This window comes from Sus scrofa, chromosome 7 (assembly GCF_054392235.1).
Source record: "Sus scrofa isolate SSC_HxYL_T2T_F1_AM1 chromosome 7, Sscrofa_HxYL_maternal_Yorkshire_Landrace_v2.0, whole genome shotgun sequence".
Taxonomy (NCBI): Eukaryota; Metazoa; Chordata; class Mammalia; order Artiodactyla; family Suidae; genus Sus; species Sus scrofa.
The window spans coordinates 57,986,564-58,008,305 of NC_139389.1; the positions used below are offsets into that span (position 1 = coordinate 57,986,564).

Here is a 21,742-nt window from a genome sequence, read left to right on the forward strand (position 1 = left end):
CCTGGACAGTGGTACCCACACTGCCTCCGGGCTGAGGGTGGGGGAGACTTGGTGACCAAGGGGTCCCTGCCCCCCAGGCTGCCTGCTGACATCCCACCTGCAGAATAACCTGCAAGTGCCAACAGTTCGGAGACAGGGACACTGGTCTCCCCAGCCCTTGGGATTGGGTCCCCATTCTTTTCTTTTCTTTCTTTCTTTTTTTTTTTTTTTTTGTCATTTTAGGGCTTGTCACACCTGTGGCATATGAAAGTTGCCCAGGTCCCCCTTTTTTTTTTAAATTTTTTTGTCATTTTAGGGCTTGTCACACCTGTGGCACATGGAGGTTCCCAGGCTAGGGGTCGAAGCAGAGCTATAGCCACCAGCCTACTCCACAGCCACAGCAACACGGGATGTGAGCTGTGTCTGCAACCTACACCACAGCTCAACAGCAATGCCAGATCCTTAACCCTCTGAGCAAGGCCAGGGATCCAACCTGCATCCTCATGGATATTAATTGGGTTTATTTCCACTGAGCCACAATGGGAAATCCAGGTCCATCCTTATCTCTGCTCACACTGTGGTCCATAGTCAGGCAGGCCTGCTGCCCTGGGGCCCCTGGGCCTTCTGGTTTTGACCAGCTCCGGGACGGGGGTGCACAGGCCAGGAGGGGGCGCTCCTGTTCGCCTTGCTTTGTCCTGGAGGCATAATCATACCCAGGCCCAGACCCACCAGCCGTTGTGGCCTTTGTAGCTGTTCTCCTTTCCTTCATGCTTCAGCAGAACTGCCCCCAGTGCCACCTTCCCCACTCGTGCACGCCCACCCGCACGTCTTCAGGTCTCTGCACGTGATAGACTGTGTGTGTCTACACAGAGCAAGAGAGCCCGCCATGTGTCCACTGAAATACATTTGTGGTGTGGAAACGAGAGCCGGATTCCTGGGGCAGCTTTTCCACCGAAGTTGTCTGATCTTGGACAAGTTATTTCCTTTCTCTGAGACTCAGCATTCTCCTCTGTAAACAGTAAAGCCCACCTCACCAAACTCTGGCAAGGTTTGGGAAACCATACTGCAACATAAAAGTAATAATAGATACGTGCATAGGAAGAGATAATGCATAGACATTTGTTATTTGATTATATCTCCTCCCAGAGAGTATATTTAATCCAGTTTACATGTTAAACAGAGTTTAAGAATTTTTTATTTTTTTATTTTTTTTTTTTGCTTTTTAGAGCCACGTGTGCGGCATATGGAGTTTCCCAGGCCAGGGGTCAAATCGGAGCTACAGCTGCCAGCCACAGCCACAGCCACAGCCACAGCAACAAAGGATCCGAGCCGTGTCTGTGACCTACACCACAGCTTACGGGGCAATGCCAGATCCTTAACCCACTGGGCGAGGCCAGGGATCGAACCTGCAACCTCACGGTTCCTAACCGGATTCCTTTCTGCTGTGCCGTGATGGGAATGCCAAGAATTTCTTAATGTGAGGTCTGAAGAAATAAACCCATGGTGACAATGTCACTACCTACCTGAGTGAGCATCATTTCATGAAGGTACCAGCACCAGACCCAGAGTGTCCTGACAGCCAAGGCAAAAAGGGAAACCCTCAGGTGTATAGAGTTTTCATGATCTGATTTGTAAAAGCTGCAATGTTCGGATATAAACTGGCCACTGACTAGTTGGTTTCTCCCACTGTGGTGGCAGCAGAATGACCCAAATGCAGGGCCCTGTCTCAGAGGAAGTGGACAGAGGGCGACAGCCCTCTCTCCCTCTTGCGCTCCCTCTGGTCCCGTCCTTGGCCACAGTGCCCCCATCCTGAGCTCCTGCTGGCCCTCCAGAACCTGTGCTGCCCGGCGCCTCACCCCCTCTGTCCTTGCTCCCGCTGACTTCCTTCTCCAAATGTTTTCCCAGGTGGTCAAGCTGAAAGGCCAAGTGCTGTCGGTCATGTATCGGTTCCGAACCAAGAACCGGGAGTGGGTGCTGATCCGCACCAGCAGCTTCACCTTCCAGAACCCCTACTCTGATGAGATCGAGTACATCATCTGCACCAACACCAATGTCAAGTACGTGCCCCCCCCCCATGATTGCAACTTGGGGCTCTTTTCACCCCATGTGGACGTTCTGACTCTACCTACAGCTGGAAATCCCTGCAGGGACGAAGGCGCGGGAGGAGGGACACTGTCTCCCCATCACTGCTTCCCTCCCAGGTGCCCCCTCTCATCTCCCTCCAGGTTTGTAAGAACCCAGGGCTGAGCGATGACCCCCACGGCACTCCCTCTCTGTCAGCACAGTCGGTCACATGCTCTGGTGGCCCATGCGCTTTTGTCACCTGCGCACAGAGCCCAGCAGGACAGAGCTGGCTGCTTCCTGTCCGCTCCTTAATATGCCTGCCGCCTGTGCCTGTTTCTTGGTCCTGCTAAAGCTGGGGGCGGAGGAGTGAGCTGAGCCTCTTGGCATCTCTAGGGCGTGGCGGGCAGGCGGTGTGGGGGTGGACACCTCAGGGACACATGGTTTCTCTGCTGCCCAGTCACTGACGCATTCCTGCTGGCTTCACCGCAGCTGTATCCCACGCGGGCTGGCCCTCAGACCTGGGCTCCGGTCTGGCCCCCGCACCCCTTCCTGGCTGTGTGACCTTGACCTGGTGTGCCCCTTCATCCCTTAGCCTTCATTCCTCAGCTGGAAGGGTGACAGTGCCGCCCTCTTGGGGTCCCATGAGGGTTAAATGAAGTCTAGCTCCCAGCTATAGGCAGGTCACGCCTCCTCTCTGGACTTACCCTCGAGGAAATGCAAGTCCAAAGGACCAACCCGAACAAAATGATGTCCAAGTATCTGGAAGCACATAGAAGCCATGCTGGGTGTGCTGGGGGGACAGCAGCTGGCAGGGGCGTGAGAGGAGCTGACATGACAAGAACGGTCCCCATGTCTCCCTGTACTGGTCAGTGGCACCGCCATCCTCCGTTTTCCCAGGTTCTACACTGAGTCGGTGGCCACCTCTCTCTCCTCATCTGCTGACAGCCCCCAGGGAGCTGACGCCTCCAGGCAGTCACCATGGTCTCCTGGCTTGCCTCAGGGCTCTCAGGGGCCATATCCCAGCTCCCTGGTCCCAGGAAGCAGCCTCTTTTCCAGGCAGCAGCACCCTCTATATCTCAGCCTCGGTCTCTGACCCACAAGACACAGAGCTGGACAGATGGGTCCATGCAGGATCCCTCAGAGGGTAGGTGACCTAGGCTTCAATCCCAGCTCCCAACTGGACAAGTCACCTGCCCTTTCTAAGCCTCAGTCACCTCACCTATAAAATGAGAATAACAGGACCCCCCCCACCAAAATCCTGCCCATAGACGGTGTGTGTGAATCACTCTGGCAGAGCAGCAGGCTCAGTGGTGTGTCTGCAGCAGTCATTGCTGATGCTCTGGCAGCAGTGGCATCACCTCTGCCACCTGCTGCAGTGGCTGGGCACGTTCCTGGCTTGTCTCTACGAGCTGCCCAGGATCTGCTAAGTACATGTTTCTTCTAACTCTGTGCACAGCATGTTCCCTTCCAGCAAGTGGAGAAGCCAGGGCCTCCGTGTGAACCTCTCCCTGTTCTCGAGTTCTGTCTCTGTCCCCTCCTCTCCTCCAGTGCTGGTCCCTCTAGGGCCAAGCCCTCCACCTTCTTTCTAGCTCCCAGTACATCCTCTGTCTCCCGTGGCCCAAGTTCTCATCAATCCCTTGCCCCAGGCTCCCTCCCACAGCTCGACCCCTGGAAAACCTTGGAAAACCCCTGTCCGGCCAGTGCTTGCTTTCCTCCCAGCTGGCCCTGCCACACGTCTCCGTGGACCATTCGCCATTCATCTCTTCTTGACCCCTGACAGCCTGGCTTTGGCACCAAATACCCTAACTTGCTTTCCAGCAGCCACTAGGGACCCGCATCAATAGTTCGTCCTCACTCGTCATTCTCCCCAAACTGTCCGACCGGCTCTTCTCTCTTTACATCGTACCCCTTGGCTGGCTTCCTCCTGTGGTTCTTCTTAGACCTCTGCCTTCTAGTAAGAATAGCAGGAGCAAATATAGTAAGTTGTTGTAGATCCAGGGATGTGAAAGATACCTTTTTTTTTTTTTAACACGATCTGACTTTGTTTAGTCACTACTTGGTAAACTGTCAAGTGGAAGGTTTTTCTCTTCTTTGCCTTCCCCCAACAGGGGCAGGAGAAGGAGCAGAGCAGCGCCCCCTAGTGCCAGGCCTGTGTCCCGCCCTAGCCTTGGGGAAAGTGATACAGCTTGAAAAACAAGAGGGAGAGGCAGACAGGCGGGGCTCAGGACTCTGTGGCTCCTTCTTGCTCCACAGATGGGCTGTGGGGGTGAGATACAGTCTTGACCTGCAGGGCTCCTAGACTGGAGGTAACAGGTGTGCTTACTGACCTAGAGCCAGGTATGGCCCATGGGAGCCGAAGTCAGCAGAAGAGCAGCAGATCTGCTCAGCATCTGTTTAAGCTACTGCTTGTTCACAGGCTCACATTTCCCATCACAACCCCTCTCCAGCCCCATCAGCTCCTGTGCCCAAAGCTGTGGAAATGGACAAGCCCACCATACATTCTGAGCCATGGGCGCCATCCTAGAACTTTCACCCTTTTGATGCCAGCATACTGACTGTCTCTTAGTGAGAGCCACCTCCTCCTATGATCCTGTTCCCTTCTTCTCTTCCATGCATCCCTGTCTGCCTCTTTCCTTCTTCCCCACACCTGTGTTCTCTTTCCAAGGCCTCCCACAGCCGTGTGTGCGGTGCCTGTTGTCTATTGCCTGTTGCTGAGAGAAGCTTTCAGACTGTGGTGGGAACAGCCCACGCCCTGCTCTCAAACCCGCGTCCCGCCTGTTCCTGGAGCCGTTCCTACAGCAGCAAGTGCGGGCCGCCCTCTGCGGTGCAGAGGGTGGTCCCCGGCTGGGAATCGGGCAGAGTCCTCTATCTAGAGTTGGATCAAAAGAGCAGACCGAAGCTCCCCTTTTGGGGAGTTTTAATATTTTTACATTTTTCACCGTTTCTCGACACTTCCAACATGACTACGAGCATTAGCCATCAAAGTCGCAGGCTTTGTTGCAACTCAGTTCAATGCAGCAGAGAGTCGCTGCACACCTGTGCCAGGTGTCTGAGAAATTCAAGGTCTCTGTTATGGTCACTACCATCCAGGAAGGCTCTGGTGACATGGAGAGTGTGAGAAGTGGCTGGAGGGAGGGACAAATAAAATGCCACCAGGGACCAGGGGAGGCAAGAGAATTAATGCTTCTACCCGGGCATCTGAGAAAGTGTCCTGGTGGGTAGCACTGCAGCAGCGGGTCCCGGAAGGAAATATCCTCCTCTTAAAAGCAGAGGCTTAGGAGTTTCCGTCGTGGCGCAGTGGTTAACAAATCCAACTAGGAACCATGAGGTTGCGGGTTCGGTCCCTGCCCTTGCTCAGTGGGTTAATGATCCGGCGTTGCCGTGAGCTGTGGTGTAGGTTGCAGACGCGGCTTGGATCCCGTGTTGCTGTGGCTCTGGCATAGGCCGGTGGCTACAAGCTCTGATTCGACCCCTAGCCTGGGAACCTCCATATGCCGCGGGATCGGCCCAAGAAATAGCAAAAAGACAAGAAAAAAAAAAAAAAAAAAAAAAAAGCAGAGGCTTACATTTCTTGTCCTGAAAGACAGGCAGAATTGACAAAACAGAACACTCTTCCCAGAGGTGTGTTCCTGTGTCTCTTCTGAGGATGATTGCTCCTGGCCGCTCGTTAAGGTTGGGTGGGGTGAGAATGGCCTCGCGGCAGAAGCCTGAAGTGGTGTCTGCTGGACTGCAAGGTCTCCCATGGGTGAAGATGGTGGGAAGTGTTTATTGTCGACAGCAGGGGGCAGTGACAGCCTGAGGTGAACAGTCCGCCCTGCTTCAGATTAGCCATCGCCAGTGGTAGGCAGGCTCCTTAGGGCAAGATGCTTTCATGCTCTGTGCTTGGGGGGAAAGTTGCAGACAAGCCCAGTTGCACTGAGTCGGGAGCATCCAGGAGGAACTTTCCGTGGAAATAGAGTGTTACTGGTTAGCGTTTGTGCAAAGCTGCTGAAAAGCCCTCTTTCACATCTGCATTTTTTCCTGTTCCATCGATGCAGAAAAAAGGAAGGAAATCCAGAAAATACAGACTCCTGTTTTACACGCTGGCAGCACAACTTTGAAAGGTGCCCACTTCTTGGTGTCTAGGGGTCTCTCTTTCAGGGAGACAAGCCATACGCCCCAGGTTCTGTATTTTCCCATGTCCCACACCTCTTTAAGGAGGGCTGAAGTCACCCTTTGCGTTTGCTGGGGCCACGCCATTTGTGTGGTACAGCCCATCCCAGGCATTGTGGTTCTTCACGACCACAACTGAGTGGTGTCGTGCAGAGGTGTGTGTGTGTCCTTGGAGCTCCACCCCGCCCACGGTCACAGTGGGTGTCTCAGAGCCTGCAGTCCGTCCCCACGGATTCTGGGATGGCTGCCTGGGGCCCAGCCCACCTGGTCCGGAGTTGGCAGGATGTGGGGGCAGGGAGGAAAAGGAAGTGAAAAAGACCTATGAGGAAGGTCTCATTCATTCTTGGTCTCAGCAGAGCTGAGAGTCAGGAAGGGGCCGAAACAGTTTATCACCAAACCCCATCCTCGTACTTGACTTGGGTCCTGCCCTCTTATCCACAACCTGCTAGAGAACCGGGGCCCACAGGTTCTATCTGGGGTTCTCTCTGCACATCTCCGCATCCTCTGCCTCTTCTCTGATGCCCCCATCAAGGCCATCTCCATCTCCCAGGTAATCGTCCTGACCAGCTTCCCCTGCCTTCCATCTGACCTCTATTGAGCCAACCCGTGTGTCCCCAGAAGCCATCTCTCTAAAGCCACACTCATGCTATTCCCTATCCCCAAGCAGACCAGTTCCAGACCCCTTAACAGGCATCCAGAGTCCTACACAAGGGGGGTGCAGGGGGCCCCCTCTTAGTAGGCATGCAGATGGCATGCTTTCAGTGGTGGGCGGGGATGCAGACGGCACCCTTTCAGTGGTGGGCATTATCAGCCTCATTGTGGTCAACTGAGCTTGCTGAGCCCCCAGATGCCTCCAAGCTGGATTCCGGTTACTCCCAGGGGTACAATCACACGCTGCCTCTGAATGCCCCCCTAATGGCTGCTCGATCGCTTACTCAGGCTGAGTAAAAACCTCTGTCCTGGGAGCGTCTGAGATAATTGACGGCATCTGCCCTGCATCCTGCACCTCCTGACACAGGGCGGCCACACTGACAGGAAGCCCGTCTTGATGTGTCTGGTTTCTAACCATCAGCTCTTGTCCACCAGCTAATGGGAGGGTGGGGGGCAGCAGTCTGCTGTAGTGGGAGCCCGGTTCCCTCACGTGTGCTGTTGGCCAGCTTTCAAGTGAGCTGCCGTGTTCCTCCCTCTCTGGAATTTGCAAGCACACCAGGGTTTATTTTTATTCCCATTGCCGTGAAATGTCCGGGAAAGCTCCTTAGGTCTCTTCTCAGGATGGGGCGGCCTGCGGGTCAGCACTTCTTCCACATGCGCTCAGCTACAGAAGCGGAAACCAAAGGCCAGGACAGAGGGTCTGATGTCCGGACCACAAAGGGAGTGAGGTTAGCATCCTGGCGATCTACCAGCCAAGGCTGAGACTTTATTTTCTTTCTACATCCCTGTGCAAGTTGCTTTCTAAAGTCTAAAAGCCCCCAGAGCAACAGAGCTGAGAGCAAAGTCCCATCTCAGACCTGCCCCAGGGTGCACAGCTGGCCAGGTCGGTGGAGAGGGCTAGGTTTCTGCCCCTTCACCCCGAGGCCAGGCACCCAGGCACAGCAGCACAACTGCCCCCTCGCCAAGGTTTTGTCTTTGGACTGGACCCCAAGGCTGAGGTACGAGGTAGGAGTGGTCGTTATTTCCCGGAAAAAAATACTTGTGTTGAAGGTTAGGCGCAGGGCAACTTGCGAAAGGGAGAGAGGGTGGCCCATGGCTTCCTGCCATGGAGGGGCGTTCACACCTCCAATCCCACAAAAATCTCCAACCACAATTTTTTTGTCCCACCTGGTAACTCAAGGTGATACCTTGGAGGTGGGGAATGATGGTTCCTATTACATCTGTGGACAGAGTGCAGGGTTTGCAGACAGACAGACTTCACCCTGAGTCCTACCTATGTGTGCCATACAGAGCACTGTCACCCTGGGCACATCACTGAAACTCCCTAAGCCTCAATTTCTTTATCTGCAAAAGGAGACGTTTGCAGAGATGTGAGAAACGTTGGTGGCATCCTGGCTCTGAGGATGGTGCTCAGATTTTAGAGGCCCTGAGACCAAAGATGATGCTGCCCTCGAGATGGAAATTGAAATAAAGCAGAACTGAAAATATGGAACGTTGTGATTTTTCTGTGAAACATTATATTCCTTAAATTTTTTTGAAATACCACGTTTCTGGAAAGTTATTTTTAGGCCTTCTGTTTCCTGGTATTAACACATATGAGCTTGGCTGGCCTCATGGACAAATCATGTGTTGCTGGTCTTAGTCCAGTGTTCGAACCTTGTTCTTCCCATATCATGGCCCTTAATTCCCATACTACAGTTGCTTGCTGGCCTGTCCATCTTCCCCTGGAGGCTGTCACCTCCCTGAGGTCGGGGACCACATGGGTTCTGATCTGTCATGCTCTCCCCGGTAGCTGGTATGGAGGTATTTCAGCACATTTCACTGAAGGAATGACTCCTCTGGGCTTAGTTCCAAATTCAGATTCACCAGGTCCTCCAACTGGGGTGCACTTCTAGGATGTTCTTTCTCCCTTGTGAGAGACACACACACCAGAGGCACCAGGTGAAAGGCATGGCAGGACCCGTCCATCATGTTCAGATTATGCATCTCTTTGCATGCTAAGAAAAAGAGTTTAGAAACAGAATTCAACATTGCGCCTCTCCAGGGTGGAGTTGGAACCCACACTGGGAGCTGTGAGAAGATAGATTTGGGCTGTTTGGGGGACAGACTTTTTCTCCTGTTTCTGTCTGCAAATGGAGCCAGCTGCCTGGAAAAGTAGCAAGCTCCCCAGGACATTGGGGGTGGGGGGGTGGGGTTGGGCAGAGACCAGCCAGTGACGCATTAGAGGAGATGGAGCAGCAGGATTGATCCAGCAGGGGAGCTGCGGACCGGCTCCCTCTGTGCACTCTGTTCCCAGGAGCTGCGAATAGTCAGTGGAAGGAATGCTCCAGTCCTCGGAGTTAGAAAATCTCTTCTTGCTCAGTCTTCACCACCGATCAGCCTGGTGGTTGTGTTGACATTCGGGTTTGTCCTGTGAGGACTTCTCTCCACACGCTGCCTTAGATGTGCTTGGGAGGGGCCGGTGTTGAACTTACGGACAGGACCAAGTGGGCTCCCTGGCTCTCTGGCTTCCAGTTGTCTGGCCAGTAGAGGGGACTGGCTGCAGACAGCCAGGGTAGAGGAGGCTGGGAAGGAGTGTGTGGCCGCTTCCCGAGGTTGGGCATGGACTGCGTCGCCATCAAACCAGGCTCCATCTGTCATCAGGCAGCCGATCCCGCTCGCCCCTTCAGCCGTGGGGAACGTGCGGCTCCCCCACTGCTGCTAGCCCAGGGTTCCTCAGCATCCATGCTCTTTCCCTTCCTGCCCACACCTGCTAAGTAACCCCTTCCCTACCCCCGCCTTCATCTCCCCTTCCGAGAGCAGCATCTATTCTCTGCCGCTCGTAGCCTCTCTGGGCCTCACTTTGCTCACGTGTAAAGGGAGCTGTACGATACCAGCAGGGCTGTGAGCTCACACGATGAGGCTTGCGTGAGTTGCAGGGAGTGCAGACTCCCAGCAGAGGGCAGGACAGAGGCACAGTGTATGCTGGCATCCTTCTCACCTTCCTCCTGGCTCGACCACACAGCTCCTTCCTGCATCCCCCAGACTCTCGCCATGATCACGGCGTACAGAACGTTTTGTGCTGAGCTTCTCCACATGCTCTTAGATCATCTTCAGGTGTTTCTAGATCATCTTCCTGGTAGCCCCTGTGGATGACCGTAGAGGGTTTACTCAGCAAATTAATATACGTAGGTGACAAAAGTCGCTCCCCTATGATGGCCATAGAGATGTGCGTGGATAGCTCTTCTTTCCTGCCCCTGAATCATTTCCTTAGCACAACCTCCAGCGGCAGGATGGCCACCTGGAAGGGTGTGACCGTCGCCATGCTTCCTAATGAGGTCGACAGTGCTTTCCAGGAAGATGGTGTCCACACACGCCTCTCCTGCAGAGTGGGGCCAGAGTAGTTTCGACACCAAGCTACCAGGCTAAGCAGATTTTTACCAACTTAGTAGGTGAAAAATTGTACTTTGAGGTTATTTTAATTTGCACTTATGTTGAATATTTTTATGGTGAAATGTTTCCCTAATGACTTGCTTATTATATGTATATACATATTATATGTATACATATTGCATATTACATGGTTGTTTGTTTATACTTGAATGGTCTCTTCATGTCCTCAATTTAAGGATTCATGGGCAGGAGGTCGGATTGAGATGGTTTTTGTCAGTAATTTGCCAGTAATTTTTTTGCCTGCCATTCTTTTTTTTTTTTTTTTTTTTTCTGTCTTTTTAGGGCCGCTCCCGTGGCATATGGAGGTTCCCAGGCTAGAAGTCATATCATAGCTGTAGCCACTGGCCTAACACCACAGCCACAGCAACACCAGATCCGAGCTGCATCTGCAACCTATACCACAGCTCATGGCAATGCTGGATTCTTAACCCACTGAGCAAGGCCAGGGATCGAACCTGCATCCTCATGGATGCTAGTCAGACTCATTTCTGCTGCACCACAACAGGAACTCCTTGCCTGCCGTTCTTATTGGTATTTAGGGTTGAAGTCATCCTGCCTAATTTTTAGGCTCCGAGCTGCAGGTCTCACTGTACCTTAAAAGTAACCCAGTTTCCATAACTTTAAAACATAAAGAAGTCATCTCCTCAGGGTGTCTTTTCCTTTCCCAAGTCGAGCAGCCATGCAGAGAGCAGAACAAGGTCAGAAGTATTAGGTCAGATCCTGGCTCTGCCGTGTCACAGCCACTTACTGGTCAGCCAACTGGAACAACCACTTGGCCTCTTTAAATTCCAGTCTCTTAATTTTAGTGCCGGATAAAGTAACCGCTATGAAAATTTAGTGTGAAAGTTGAATGGAATGATGTCACGTCCTACCAGCTTACAGGAAAGCAAGTGTTAGCTGAAACCGCCAGCATCATTCGGCTTTGCTTCACCTTCATTTTTTTGTTTGTTTTTTTAATTTTCTAGTGTGATGTCTTTTACCCTGCATAAAGTGAAGTTCTAAGTCAAAACTTATTTCCTAAATATTGACAGCCTAAATTTAAAAAACAAAGCTTAAGAGTCTTCATGTGGGGCATTAAGAGAGAGAAAAAATAGAGCAAACTTAAATAAATAAAAAACGGAGACCAATTTAGAGATCCATTTAGTGATCCACTGTGTCTTTGGGGAGAGCAGGGAGAGTTCTAGCTCAGCCCTGTCTGTCTCCATCACTTCTGTTCTCTGTGACTCTCCGCTGACTTCTTGTTTCCTAGGCAACTTCAGCAGCAGCAGGCAGAGCTGGAAGTGCACCAGAGAGATGGGTTGTCGTCATATGACTTATCGCAGGTGAACTTCTGGAAAACTCTCTCCCAGTCGAAGCTGTCTCCAACCCAAGGCCTGGGGACTAAATTTAACCCTTAGTTAGAGGCCCTCAGCCCAAGAGATGCTGTGGCTCCCTCCCCCCACAGCATAAAGAACACTTTGGTCCCCAGGTGGGGGCGGGGGTCTGCTGGGGCTCCTCCATGCAGAACCGAGCCGTGAAGAGTATAAAACATGCTTAGACCAGTGCCTCGCCATGTACTGAGATGCAGAGGCTGCGAGGGAACTCGAGGGCCCACGTGCTTGGAGGCCCACCAGTACGACTCTGAACCTTGCCAGGTCCCCCGCCTCCTCGCTGTGGCTCCTGCCTTGGTCTGAGTCCCTCTCTTTTTCGGCACACCTCTTCTCCCACTCCACCTGCACAGTCTGGCTCCTTTCCTTCTCCCACCTCCCCAGGTCCCCTGCCCTTCCCCTCTTCCTCTTCTTGCTGCTTTTTTTTTTTTTTTTTTTGGCCTTTTTAGGACCTCACTCACGACATATGGAGGTTCCCAGGCTAGGGGTCCAATCGGAGCTGTAGTTGCCGGCCTTTCCCACAGGCACAGCCACACAGCGTCTGTGACCTACACCACAGCTCATGGCAACACCCGATCCTTAACCCACTGAGGGAAGTCAGAGATCAAACCTGTGTCCTCATGGTTGCTAGTCAGACTCGTTTCCACTGAGCCACAACGGGAACGGCTTCTCACTGCTTCTGGCTATAGAGAAACCGCAGCTTGTGTGGTATTTGGCTTCTCTCTTGGATACTTTTTTGTGTGTGTGTCTTTTTAGAGCCACACTCGTAGCATATGATGGTTCCCAGGCTAGGGGTCGAATTGGAGCTACAGCTGCCTCCCACAGCCACAGCCACGTCAGATCTGAGCCTTATCTTCGACCTACACCACAGCTCACAGCAACACCGGGTCCTTAATCCACTGAGCGAAGCCAGGGATCGAACCTGTGTCCTTATGGATGCCAGTCAGGTTCGTTACTGCTGAGCCACGATGGGAACTCCTGGCCTTTGTCGTAAGTTAAACTTTATGGTCACCTTTCCTGAGGTTTAGACCAAGTTGATTATTTTATTTCTTTCTCCGCAAGTGATCACGGTGACCCCAGTGACCTTTCTGTGATCTCCCCTTCACACCCCCACCCTGTTCTTGACCTTTGTAGGTAGAAAAGCTCCCACCCTACCAAACAGCCAAGGCTGAAATGACAGCGGTTCCAAGGGAGGGGTTCAGGTGGAGGAGACGAGGAACTGCTCCGAGGGTCGGTTCTGTGCCTCACAGGCCAGATGCTGTTGTTTCTCATGTGCACACAGGTTCCTGTCCCCAACCTACCAGCCGGTGTGCACGAGGCTGGGAAATCTGTCGAAAAGGCAGACGCAATCTTTTCCCAGGAAAGAGACCCGCGGTTTGCTGAGATGTTTGCAGGAATCAGCGCATGTAAGTTTCTGAAGCGTGCCGAGGTGGTGAGACTGTGGGGCTTCGAGCCGCTCTCTGGCCATCTGGGGGCAGCCACCCCTGAGGGAGAGCCCCACGGAGGGTGGGTTTGCTGTGATGCTGCAGGATATAAAAGGAGCACCGAATGCAGGGGTCCTGCTGGATCCTCTCTAGTCCCCGCTTTCCTCTCACGTACCCGTTACCTAGGGCAACCAGCCTGGGGCCTCTGACATCTCAGCTTCAAAATTTGAGCAGCTGGAATAAAGGAGCTCTACTAATCATGGTGCCACTTAGTTCTATCAAGCCGAAGACATGTCCCTGGGGGGAAAAAAAAAAAATCTCAACATAATCACTAATGGAGAAAGGACCACATTTTACATTTAAAATATGCAGGAAAAATTATCCAATATCCCACCCGGATTTAATATCTTTTCACTTTTTTTTTTTTTGCTGTTTAAAGTCAGCACCTGCGGCATATTGAGGTTCCCAGGCTAGGGGTCGAGTCAGAGCTACAGCTCCTGGCCTACACCACAGCTCACTGCAACGCTGGATCCTTAACCCACTGAGCGAGGCCAGGGATCGAACCTGCATCCTCATGGATCCTAGTCGGGTTCTTTAACTGCTAAGCCAAGAAGGGAACTCCTCTTTTCACTTTTTAAAGGTTGTCCTTTTTGTCTTTTTCTACACATATGAATTCTTTTTAGGTACAAAATTGAGCTCATATTTTTGGGTTACCTTTTTCATGTGACATCTTATGATGAACATCTTCTAGATCATGAAATAATCGAAGTCATTTTTATCACTTACCTAGCATTCCATTGTATGGGTATTCCACAGTTAATCTTTGATGGTGGTCCCAAGGGTGTCCACCTGTTAGCTTTGCTGTTAGAGAAAAACACGATTCAAAGTTCAGGTGTCACACGGAACCCACGTGGGTGGCCGCCTCCCTCCCCCACTCAGACAACCACTACGATTAGCAACATATAAACCTTGGAAACATCCTTGTCCGTTCCAAAATTCAGGGCAAAGCGTCCATTTTCACGTGATCCACAAGATACAGTGAAATCAGGGAGAAGCCAGCTGGCCCTTGCAACGGAAGCGTGGGAAATGCTGTAACCAGAAGGGAACCCCAGCGGTGTCCTCCTAGTTCTGACAAGCTGGGGACAGAGAGGCCCAGGGCAGCTGGAAGAGAGCAGATCTCCTCCTCCCACTGCCAGCACCAGCAGTGGAGGAAGACCCCCGCCCTCGTTCCCACGGGGCTGTGGACCAGACGCTGAGAATGCAGGGCTGGCACTGGAGCTGCCTGCACGGAGGGCGGTAGGTGCCCACTCAGCACGACGTCCAGCTGCCCACACAACAGACTTGTCAGCACGACAGGGAGGCTCCCTGCTGTTGGTTTGCACTGGCCATCCAGCTGTGCCACCCGCCAACATCAGCACTTCCTCGCCCATCACCAAGAAGTGTCATTCCTTCTAACAAGAGGAAGCACCCGCACAGCTCAGGGGCTTCTTCCTCTTCCTCTCAGAGGGGCCTGAAGTACTTGACCAGATACCCACAGCATTTCTGGGAAATCCATTTAGAATTTTAATATTTTACAAACATAGGATACCTTCCCATAGAGATGACAAAAGAGGGTGAAAAAATTAACAGACAAGGGGGGAAAAGGGAAGGAAAATAAGTAACCCGGAATTTTAGGAAAAGGAAAATACACACCGAAGGAAATACACACCGAAGATTTTTTTTTTTTTTTTGTCTTTTTAGGGCCACACCTGTGGCACATGGAGGTTCCCAGGCTAGGGGTCCAATCAGAGCCTTAGCTGCCGGCCTACACCACAGCCACAGCAAAGCGGGTTCTGAGCCATGTCTGTGACTTACTCCACAGCACATGGCAACTAGATCCCCAATCCACTGAGGCCAGAGATCGAGCCCGCGTCCTCATGGATACTAGTCAGGTTCCTTGCTGCTGAACCACGATGGGAACTCCTACACCCAAAATTCTGTTCTCTTTCCATCCTGTAAGGATTTCCCAATGAGCACCACATTACCACAGCAAAAGGAAAGGGACCAGGAAAATGGCTCAGTGCCTTCAGGTTACTAAGACATCATGGAGGTTGTTTTCACCTGGGGGAGATTTGGCACAAGGCCCCTGAAGCCCATGAGCCTGAATGTCCATCACTGCTCATATCCACCCATTGGAAGAGACCCCCCCACTGTGCCCACCCCCCCCACCCCGCCCCAAGGCAGGTGCAGACGTGGGCTCTCTGTAGGCACAAAGGAATTACCTTGGGACTCACCTTTATATCCTTTATTCCAGTATTTTTGGGATTGTACGGATAGGATGTGTAGGGATTTTGAGATCCTAGGGAAATGGGACGGTGCTTCGGGGAGCCCTGGGCCCCTCAGTTACCAGAAGTAAGAGCACTCCTGTTCCCATTCCTGTTTCTCAAGCTGCCACCTCTCCCTCATGTAAGATCTAAACAGCCCAGCTGGAATTTAGACTCATTTCTTCAGCCCCTCTCTGGGGGTGAGATGCTGAGCTGAGTTTTCTAGGTACCATTCTGTGGTGGCAGAATAGCACCCGTTATTACACACCCTAGATGAGCCCAGCTTCTTCACTTGTATGAGGGGCCCAGCCTCACACCCTTGCAGGTTAGGGGCTGTCCAGTCGGTCCCTGGCCCACGTCAGCACCTGCTGGGCGAGGGCAGTGGTCTGGACCACGGGGAGGAGCGCTGGGCTTGGATTCAGGTCCCGGGACCATCCTTGCTGGCTCGTGACCTTGGACAAACTGAGCCTCAGTTTTCACACCAGCAAGTGACAGCAAACACATAGAGGCTGTTTGCTCTGCTGTTGGCCCCTGTGCTAAGTGCTTTGGTTAACTCCTTGGATTCCCACCACAGCCCTGTGAGGAAGCCGCTGTTATTATCAGCGTCTTTCAGTCGGGGGCCACCGAGGCACAGGGAGGTTAGATAGGATGCCCAAGGTCACACCTCCGATCAGTGGGGCAGAGCTGGGTGCTAGAGCGTATCCCCTTCGCCATCGCTCTGGTCCTCCTCACGCAGAAACTGAGATGCGCCTTACCTGCCCGGAGGCGAGGGGGACTCCGTACCATAGAGTCTGAGGAAGAATCCTCGTTAGTTCTGTGCTTCTTCCCAACTCTCCAAAAGGGCTGCCTTCGGGTGGCTTGTGGCCCAGCCGAGGCTTCAGAGGCCTCATGAGCAGGGAGGGCCCTTGGAGGTGATCATGCAGAGGCCAGGGCGGAGCAGGCTGCATGCGGATGGGCTGCCCTGGCTGTGTAGCCCCCTGCTTTTGCCCACGCCACCTTTGCTCCTGTTCTTGGGACGCCCCACCCTGTGGCCTGTAGGCCAAGAACCCCTCGAACGTAACCCTTGCCCTGCTTTTCCCAGCGGAGAAGAAGATGATGAGCTCAGCCTCTGCGGCAGGATCTCAGCAGATCTATTCCCAAGGGAGCCCATTCCCCGCTGGACACTCGGGGAAGGCCTTCAGGTAGGTGCTGGGGGTGCGGGCAGGGGCAAGAGGGCAGTAGACAGACTTCCTGGGGAGACAGCGGGCAGCTCAGCCGCTGTCCCCCGAAGTAGCAGCCCCTGTGGTCTCAGAGTGGCTCTGACCAGCCCTGCACTGGGCCTCGCTGGACTGCAGGCTGTTCTGAGTCTCAGGCAGTAACTCTTTGGTCTGGGGACAGGAGGACAAGTTGGCAGCCCCCAGTGAGCTTCTCCTGAACCATCATCACGGCTGCTCACCCTGCTCTGCTGAGCACTGGCCAAGGCTCCAGACATCTCCCTGCTGCTGTGTTACTCAGCCACTCAGTGACTGGTGTAGCTCCGTGCCAGCCCCTGCCCAGGCCCGCGTTCATCAAGTCCTCGGAACACTGGTTGCTCACCCCCTCCCCTCCCCCTAGTCCCCCGGTCCAGACAAAGGGAAGCAGGGGTGGGGCAGAGGCCAGAGGAGAGAAAGGACAGCTCAAGGCAGCCTGGCAGGGGGAGACGGGGGGCAGGGCACACAGGCATCAGGGATGTGCTGAGCAAAGCCCAGGAGGCAGGAGCGACCAGAAGTCTGGAAGAAGCAGAACGAAACCACAGGGGCCCTGAGGACTGTGCTCGTGCTGGCAGTTCGGACTCCATCATTGATGATCCGTGGGAGGAGGGGTTCTGGAGAAAGTTCCAGGTGGCAGGGGTAGAGGGGGCAGGAGTGAGGCTGCAGGCAGGTGCTTAGGACAGAAACAGATGAGTGGGATGGGTTGGAGAGCAGATACGACGAAGAAAAGGCAGGCAGGTGTCCCATGGCTGTGTGTAAGGATGGCTTCAAGCAGGATGCCAGCCCCTGTGCGGAGCCTGGCACAGGGGAGGCACTCCCCACATTACTGGTCTATAGAATTAATGAGTTAATTAACTAATTAAAGAACGCTGAGGCCTTAAGCCTCTGGGTGGGCAGTTCCCAGTAAATCTGAAGGGCCCAAACTGGTTGGAGCAGGAAGAGGTGTGGGATGACTGACAGCCGGAGCCCCCAGGAGCACAGCACGGCTGTAGCTGTGCTGCCTAAGTATGTCCTCCCCCCAGGCCTGCTGTGGTCCCGAGGGACCCCGTGTGTGCTTTAGCCAGGGCGCCTTTCCTGGGGCCCACAACTCTACTGCCAGCTCTCCTCGATCAGTGCTGCCAGGGCACTGAGGGCTAAGGGGGTAGAGGAGAGCCCCCCCCCCCAACAGAGAACGGTGATGAAAAAGGCCCCCTGAGGTCACAGATTCATCGGGAGGGAGACTGGGAAACCCCGTGGTTAAGGGAGGGCGTGATTTCAGGAGGATGGCAGTGGACTTCACCTCTAGGATGGTTAGTGTAGGAAAGTCTCAGCATCCTTGAGTTCTCTCTTTTTTTTGGTCTTTTTGCCTTTTCTAGGGCTGCTCCCGTGGCAAATGGAGGTTCCCAGGCCAGGGGTCGAATCGGAGCTGTAGCCACCAGCCTATGCCAGAGCGTAGCAGCCACAGCAAAGATCTGAGCCACACCTGGTACCTACACTACAGCTTACGGCAATGCCGGATCCTTAACCTGCTGAGCGAGGCCAGGGATCAAACCCGCAACCTCATGGTGCCTAGTCAGATTCGTTAACCACTGCGCCACAACCGGAACTCCGAGTTCTCTCTATTTTAAGAGGGACTTACCTGGTAGCGTATTTTATTGTATTGTGATACAATTAGTAAGATTGTATCCAGTCGTCTCTACTGATCCATCACCTGCCTTTCTTCAAAACCCAGCTGAAAACCCACCTCCACCAAAGCCTTCCGTGAACAGCCCCCTTCCTCCCGCTTGATCCACTTGTGGATCAAGCGCTCTGCCTGTGCAGAGCTAGTCCTGGGGAGGCAGGAGGGAGGGCCTGGGATGAAATGGCAGTCTTCCTCCACCTCCCCATCTTTCATAAGCTTGTGGTCTAATTGGCGTAGCTGGAAAAACTTCCCGGAAGACGTGCCCAGCAATGCAGCCAGTGCAGGCCTGGGGCAGAGACAGCGTTTAGGGGGACAGGCAAAGAGCATGAGTAATGCATGCAGTGGGTGTCTAATAAAAACTTGTTGCACTCAATTAAACATTAACTGAAGGGGACAAAAGAAGCAAACAGCCATATGCTCTGGGGACAGGACCCAGCCCCATCCAGCAGGCTTCCGCTGACAGGTTCTTTTTTTTTTGAAAGCCCTTACTTAGCCTATTTCCTGAATGCTTAAGCTTTGTAGGTGCTCCAAAGGAACAAATTAACCAGAGACAAAGAGTAGGTTAGCACCAAGACTCATTTTTATTTTAAGAAGCTTCTCTTGGAGTTCCCGTTGTGGCTCAGTGGTTAATGAATCCACTAGGAACCATGAGGTTGCGGGTTCGATCCCTGGCCTTACTCAGTGGGTTAAGGATCCAGCATTGCCGTGAGCTGTGGTGTAGGTCACAGACGTGGCTTGGATCCTGCGTTGCTGTGGCTCTGGCAAAGGCCAGCAGCTACAGCTCCGATTAGACCCTTGGCCTCGGAACCTCTATATACCAAGGGCGCAGCCCTAGAAAAAACAAAAAGACCCAAAAAAAAAAAGAAGAAGAAGAGAAGAAGCTTCTCTCTTCCTGGGCATCATCTGTTGAAAGCAAAAGACACACAGGGGTGGGATTGGGCTGCATAGAGGAGAATGGGGGAGACCATGTGGGAAGCAAGGCAGCAGTGATGAGTAGAGGGAGCTCTGGCGGGGGCGCTGGGAAAGCTGGGGGCTCCCACCCTGGGGCTTTTGTCCAGGGATGCACTGCCCCGGCAGAGAGAGGGCGCGCTTGCTCAGGGAGAGGCGGCCCAAGGCAGGGTGCATGGCAGGTGAAGCATCTCCTGGGAGCAAATACATTTTCTTCTCGTGCAGCTCTTCAGTGGTTCACGTCCCTGGCGTGAATGATATCCAGTCCTCCTCCTCAACGAGCCAGAACATGTCCCAAATCTCCCGGCAGCTGAACCAGAGTCAGGTGGCCTGGACGGGGAGTCGGCCGCCCTTTCCCGGACAGGTATGGGCGTCAGGGGGGGCACTGTCCCCAGGTGCCCAGAGGGTGCAGAGCACCTGGAATGTGCCTTCTTGGGATCCCAGCTCTGAGAATGGGTCAGCGCTCAGGAGCTAGAGCAGACCCCCGGACCCCCCAGACCACACAGCCCGGCTCCCAGGAGGACCTGCCACCCTAATGGCGCTGTGAGAACTGGGCCCCCAGCAGTGGTACCCAGTCTGGTTTCGGCAACTTTTTCCCCTGCAGTCAGGGGAGGTCCCAGGGAAGCTGAGGGTGGGGGCGGGCGCACAGAGACCCCCCCTTCAGGAGCGAGACCCTCACCACTCTGGACCTCCATTTCCCCGGCCCAGGAGCGGACATGCCCAGCTCCCCATAGTCACTGTAAGGAGGCTGTCCACCGAGCTGGGGGAGTTCTTGGTTTCATAGCACCAAGGTCAAGTGTAACTGGAAGGCAGAGGACCCAAATCCTTGTAGCCCTGGGAGTTAACTTCAATGCCATCTGTCCCAAAGACCTGGGGTCCGCATCCTATGGTTCTTGGGCCCACCCATGTTGGCCTGGTCCTGGGCCTGTGCCCGGCAGGCCAGGAGGGCCACTAGAGTCGCTGTCAGCCCAGAGCAGGACTGCCACTGCCAGCTGTACCCGCAGGTGGCAGTGACCAGCCTGGGCCACGGGGTGGGGCCTGCTGGTGATGCTGGCCATCTCTGCTTTGTCCTGATTATAGCAAATCCCCTCTCAGTCCAGCAAGACTCAGTCTTCCCCGTTTGGAATTGGAACAAGCCACACCTACCCGGCGGACCCTTCCTCCTACAGTCCTCTCTCCAGCCCAGCTACCTCCTCACCCAGCGGGAATGCCTACTCCAGTCTTGCCAACAGGACTCCAGGGTTCGGTAGGTGGGGAATGAGGGAAAGACTTCCTGGGAGAGCCGGCAAAGATGCTTTCTGAACATCCTGATTTTGGGGGTCTGAGCTCAAGCTCCCAGAATCCTGGGCCCAGGTCTGGAGGTTTCCAAACACTTCTTCTCTCTAGCTGTAAAGAGGCCAGTGGGGTCTCTAAGAGACTGGTTGCTTAGACCCTGGCTTTGTGGATTGTCTTTATCAGGTTCAAGGCCCTGGGGCTCTACTGTGTGGCTGATGTCATCAGAATGTTCTTTTAACCCTTTATGGCCCTTGGCAAGGACTTCGAGGTTGCCCAAGTCAAAAACTCCATGGTTTTGTTTCAAAAAACTAGAGAATTGGAGTTCCCAATGTGGATCCATGGTAATGAACCAGACTAGTATCCATGAGGATGCAGGTTCTTGCCATGACCTCGCTCATTGGGTTAAGGATCCAGCGTTGCCGTGAGCTGTGGTGTAGGTCGCAGATGCAGCTCAGATCCCGCGTGGCTGTGGCTGTGGAATAGGCCAGGGGCTACAGCTCCGATTGGACCCCTAGCCTGGGAACCTCCATATGCTGCAGGGGCAGCCCTTAAAAGACAAATAAACAAACAAACAAACAAAAACTACAGAATTAGAGGCTAGAGGGATGACCAATTGCGTAAAATAATTGTGTAAATAATAAACATTGTAAAGTTCTCTCCCTTTTTTAATATTAAAAGAGGGATCCTGTCCCATATAAGAACATCTCGCCTAGCTTTGTTCAGGCCATAAAGGGTTAAGTAATCACCCCTTCTGGTGCACTTCCCGGGAGCCCTTGCCATTGCTCACTCTGCAGGTGTTTAATGACCCCCCAGCACATCTACCAGGGCCAGGGTTCCTTATCACACAGCAGGGGCTCAGAAGGGACCGTGACTCTGGCAAAAAGTCTGAGCACGTGACCCTCTTCCCTCAGCGCCGTCCCCAGGGACGGCCGGTAGTGTGGCTCATAGGGCGTTTCTCTGCAGGATGGCTCCTTCTCAGGCCAGCAAGAAGCTGAGCTCAAGCATCTGAATTTCCATTTCCAAGCAGCCCTTTAGGCTGCGTCAGCCTTAGGATAAAGGCTGCCCCTTGTCCCTAGCCCATACCTGGAGTTGTCAGCCGCTCCCACCCCCTCTCCGCCCCCATCACTAATAGCAGCACTTCTGCCCCCCTCCCAACCCGATGTCTTGGGCACAGCATTTCCCACACTCCTTACCTGTCACTCCCCCTTGGATTCAGCTGTCCCTTCAGCACTGATCCATGTACTTACAGCAGATTCTC

General features: G+C 53.5%; 1 protein-coding gene across 50 annotated transcripts in view; it reads left to right on the plus strand.

The window, feature by feature from the left end:
* The window catches only part of ARNT2 (aryl hydrocarbon receptor nuclear translocator 2), a 190,505-nt gene that overhangs the window by 150,884 nt on the left and 17,879 nt on the right, over positions 1–21,742 (plus strand). For 26 of the 50 annotated variants that reach the window (XR_014810359.1, XR_014810360.1, XR_014810354.1 and 23 more), the window contains 6 exons: positions 1,885–2,036; positions 11,528–11,600; positions 12,928–13,051; positions 16,454–16,553; positions 19,435–19,573; positions 20,290–20,455. Coding sequence is in view for 35 of the 50 variants with exons in the window: in XM_084968400.1 (XP_084824526.1) it covers positions 1,885–2,036; positions 11,528–11,600; positions 12,928–13,051; positions 16,454–16,553; positions 19,435–19,573; positions 20,290–20,455 (754 nt within the window). In the remaining 15 variants the exon portion in view is untranslated. Of the gene's footprint in view, positions 1–1,884; positions 2,205–2,940; positions 3,183–11,527; positions 11,601–12,927; positions 13,052–16,453; positions 16,554–19,434; positions 19,574–20,289; positions 20,456–21,742 lie in introns of those variants that run through there. The other 24 variants (XR_014810356.1, XR_014810363.1, XR_014810364.1 and 21 more) reach the window with 2 other exon arrangements.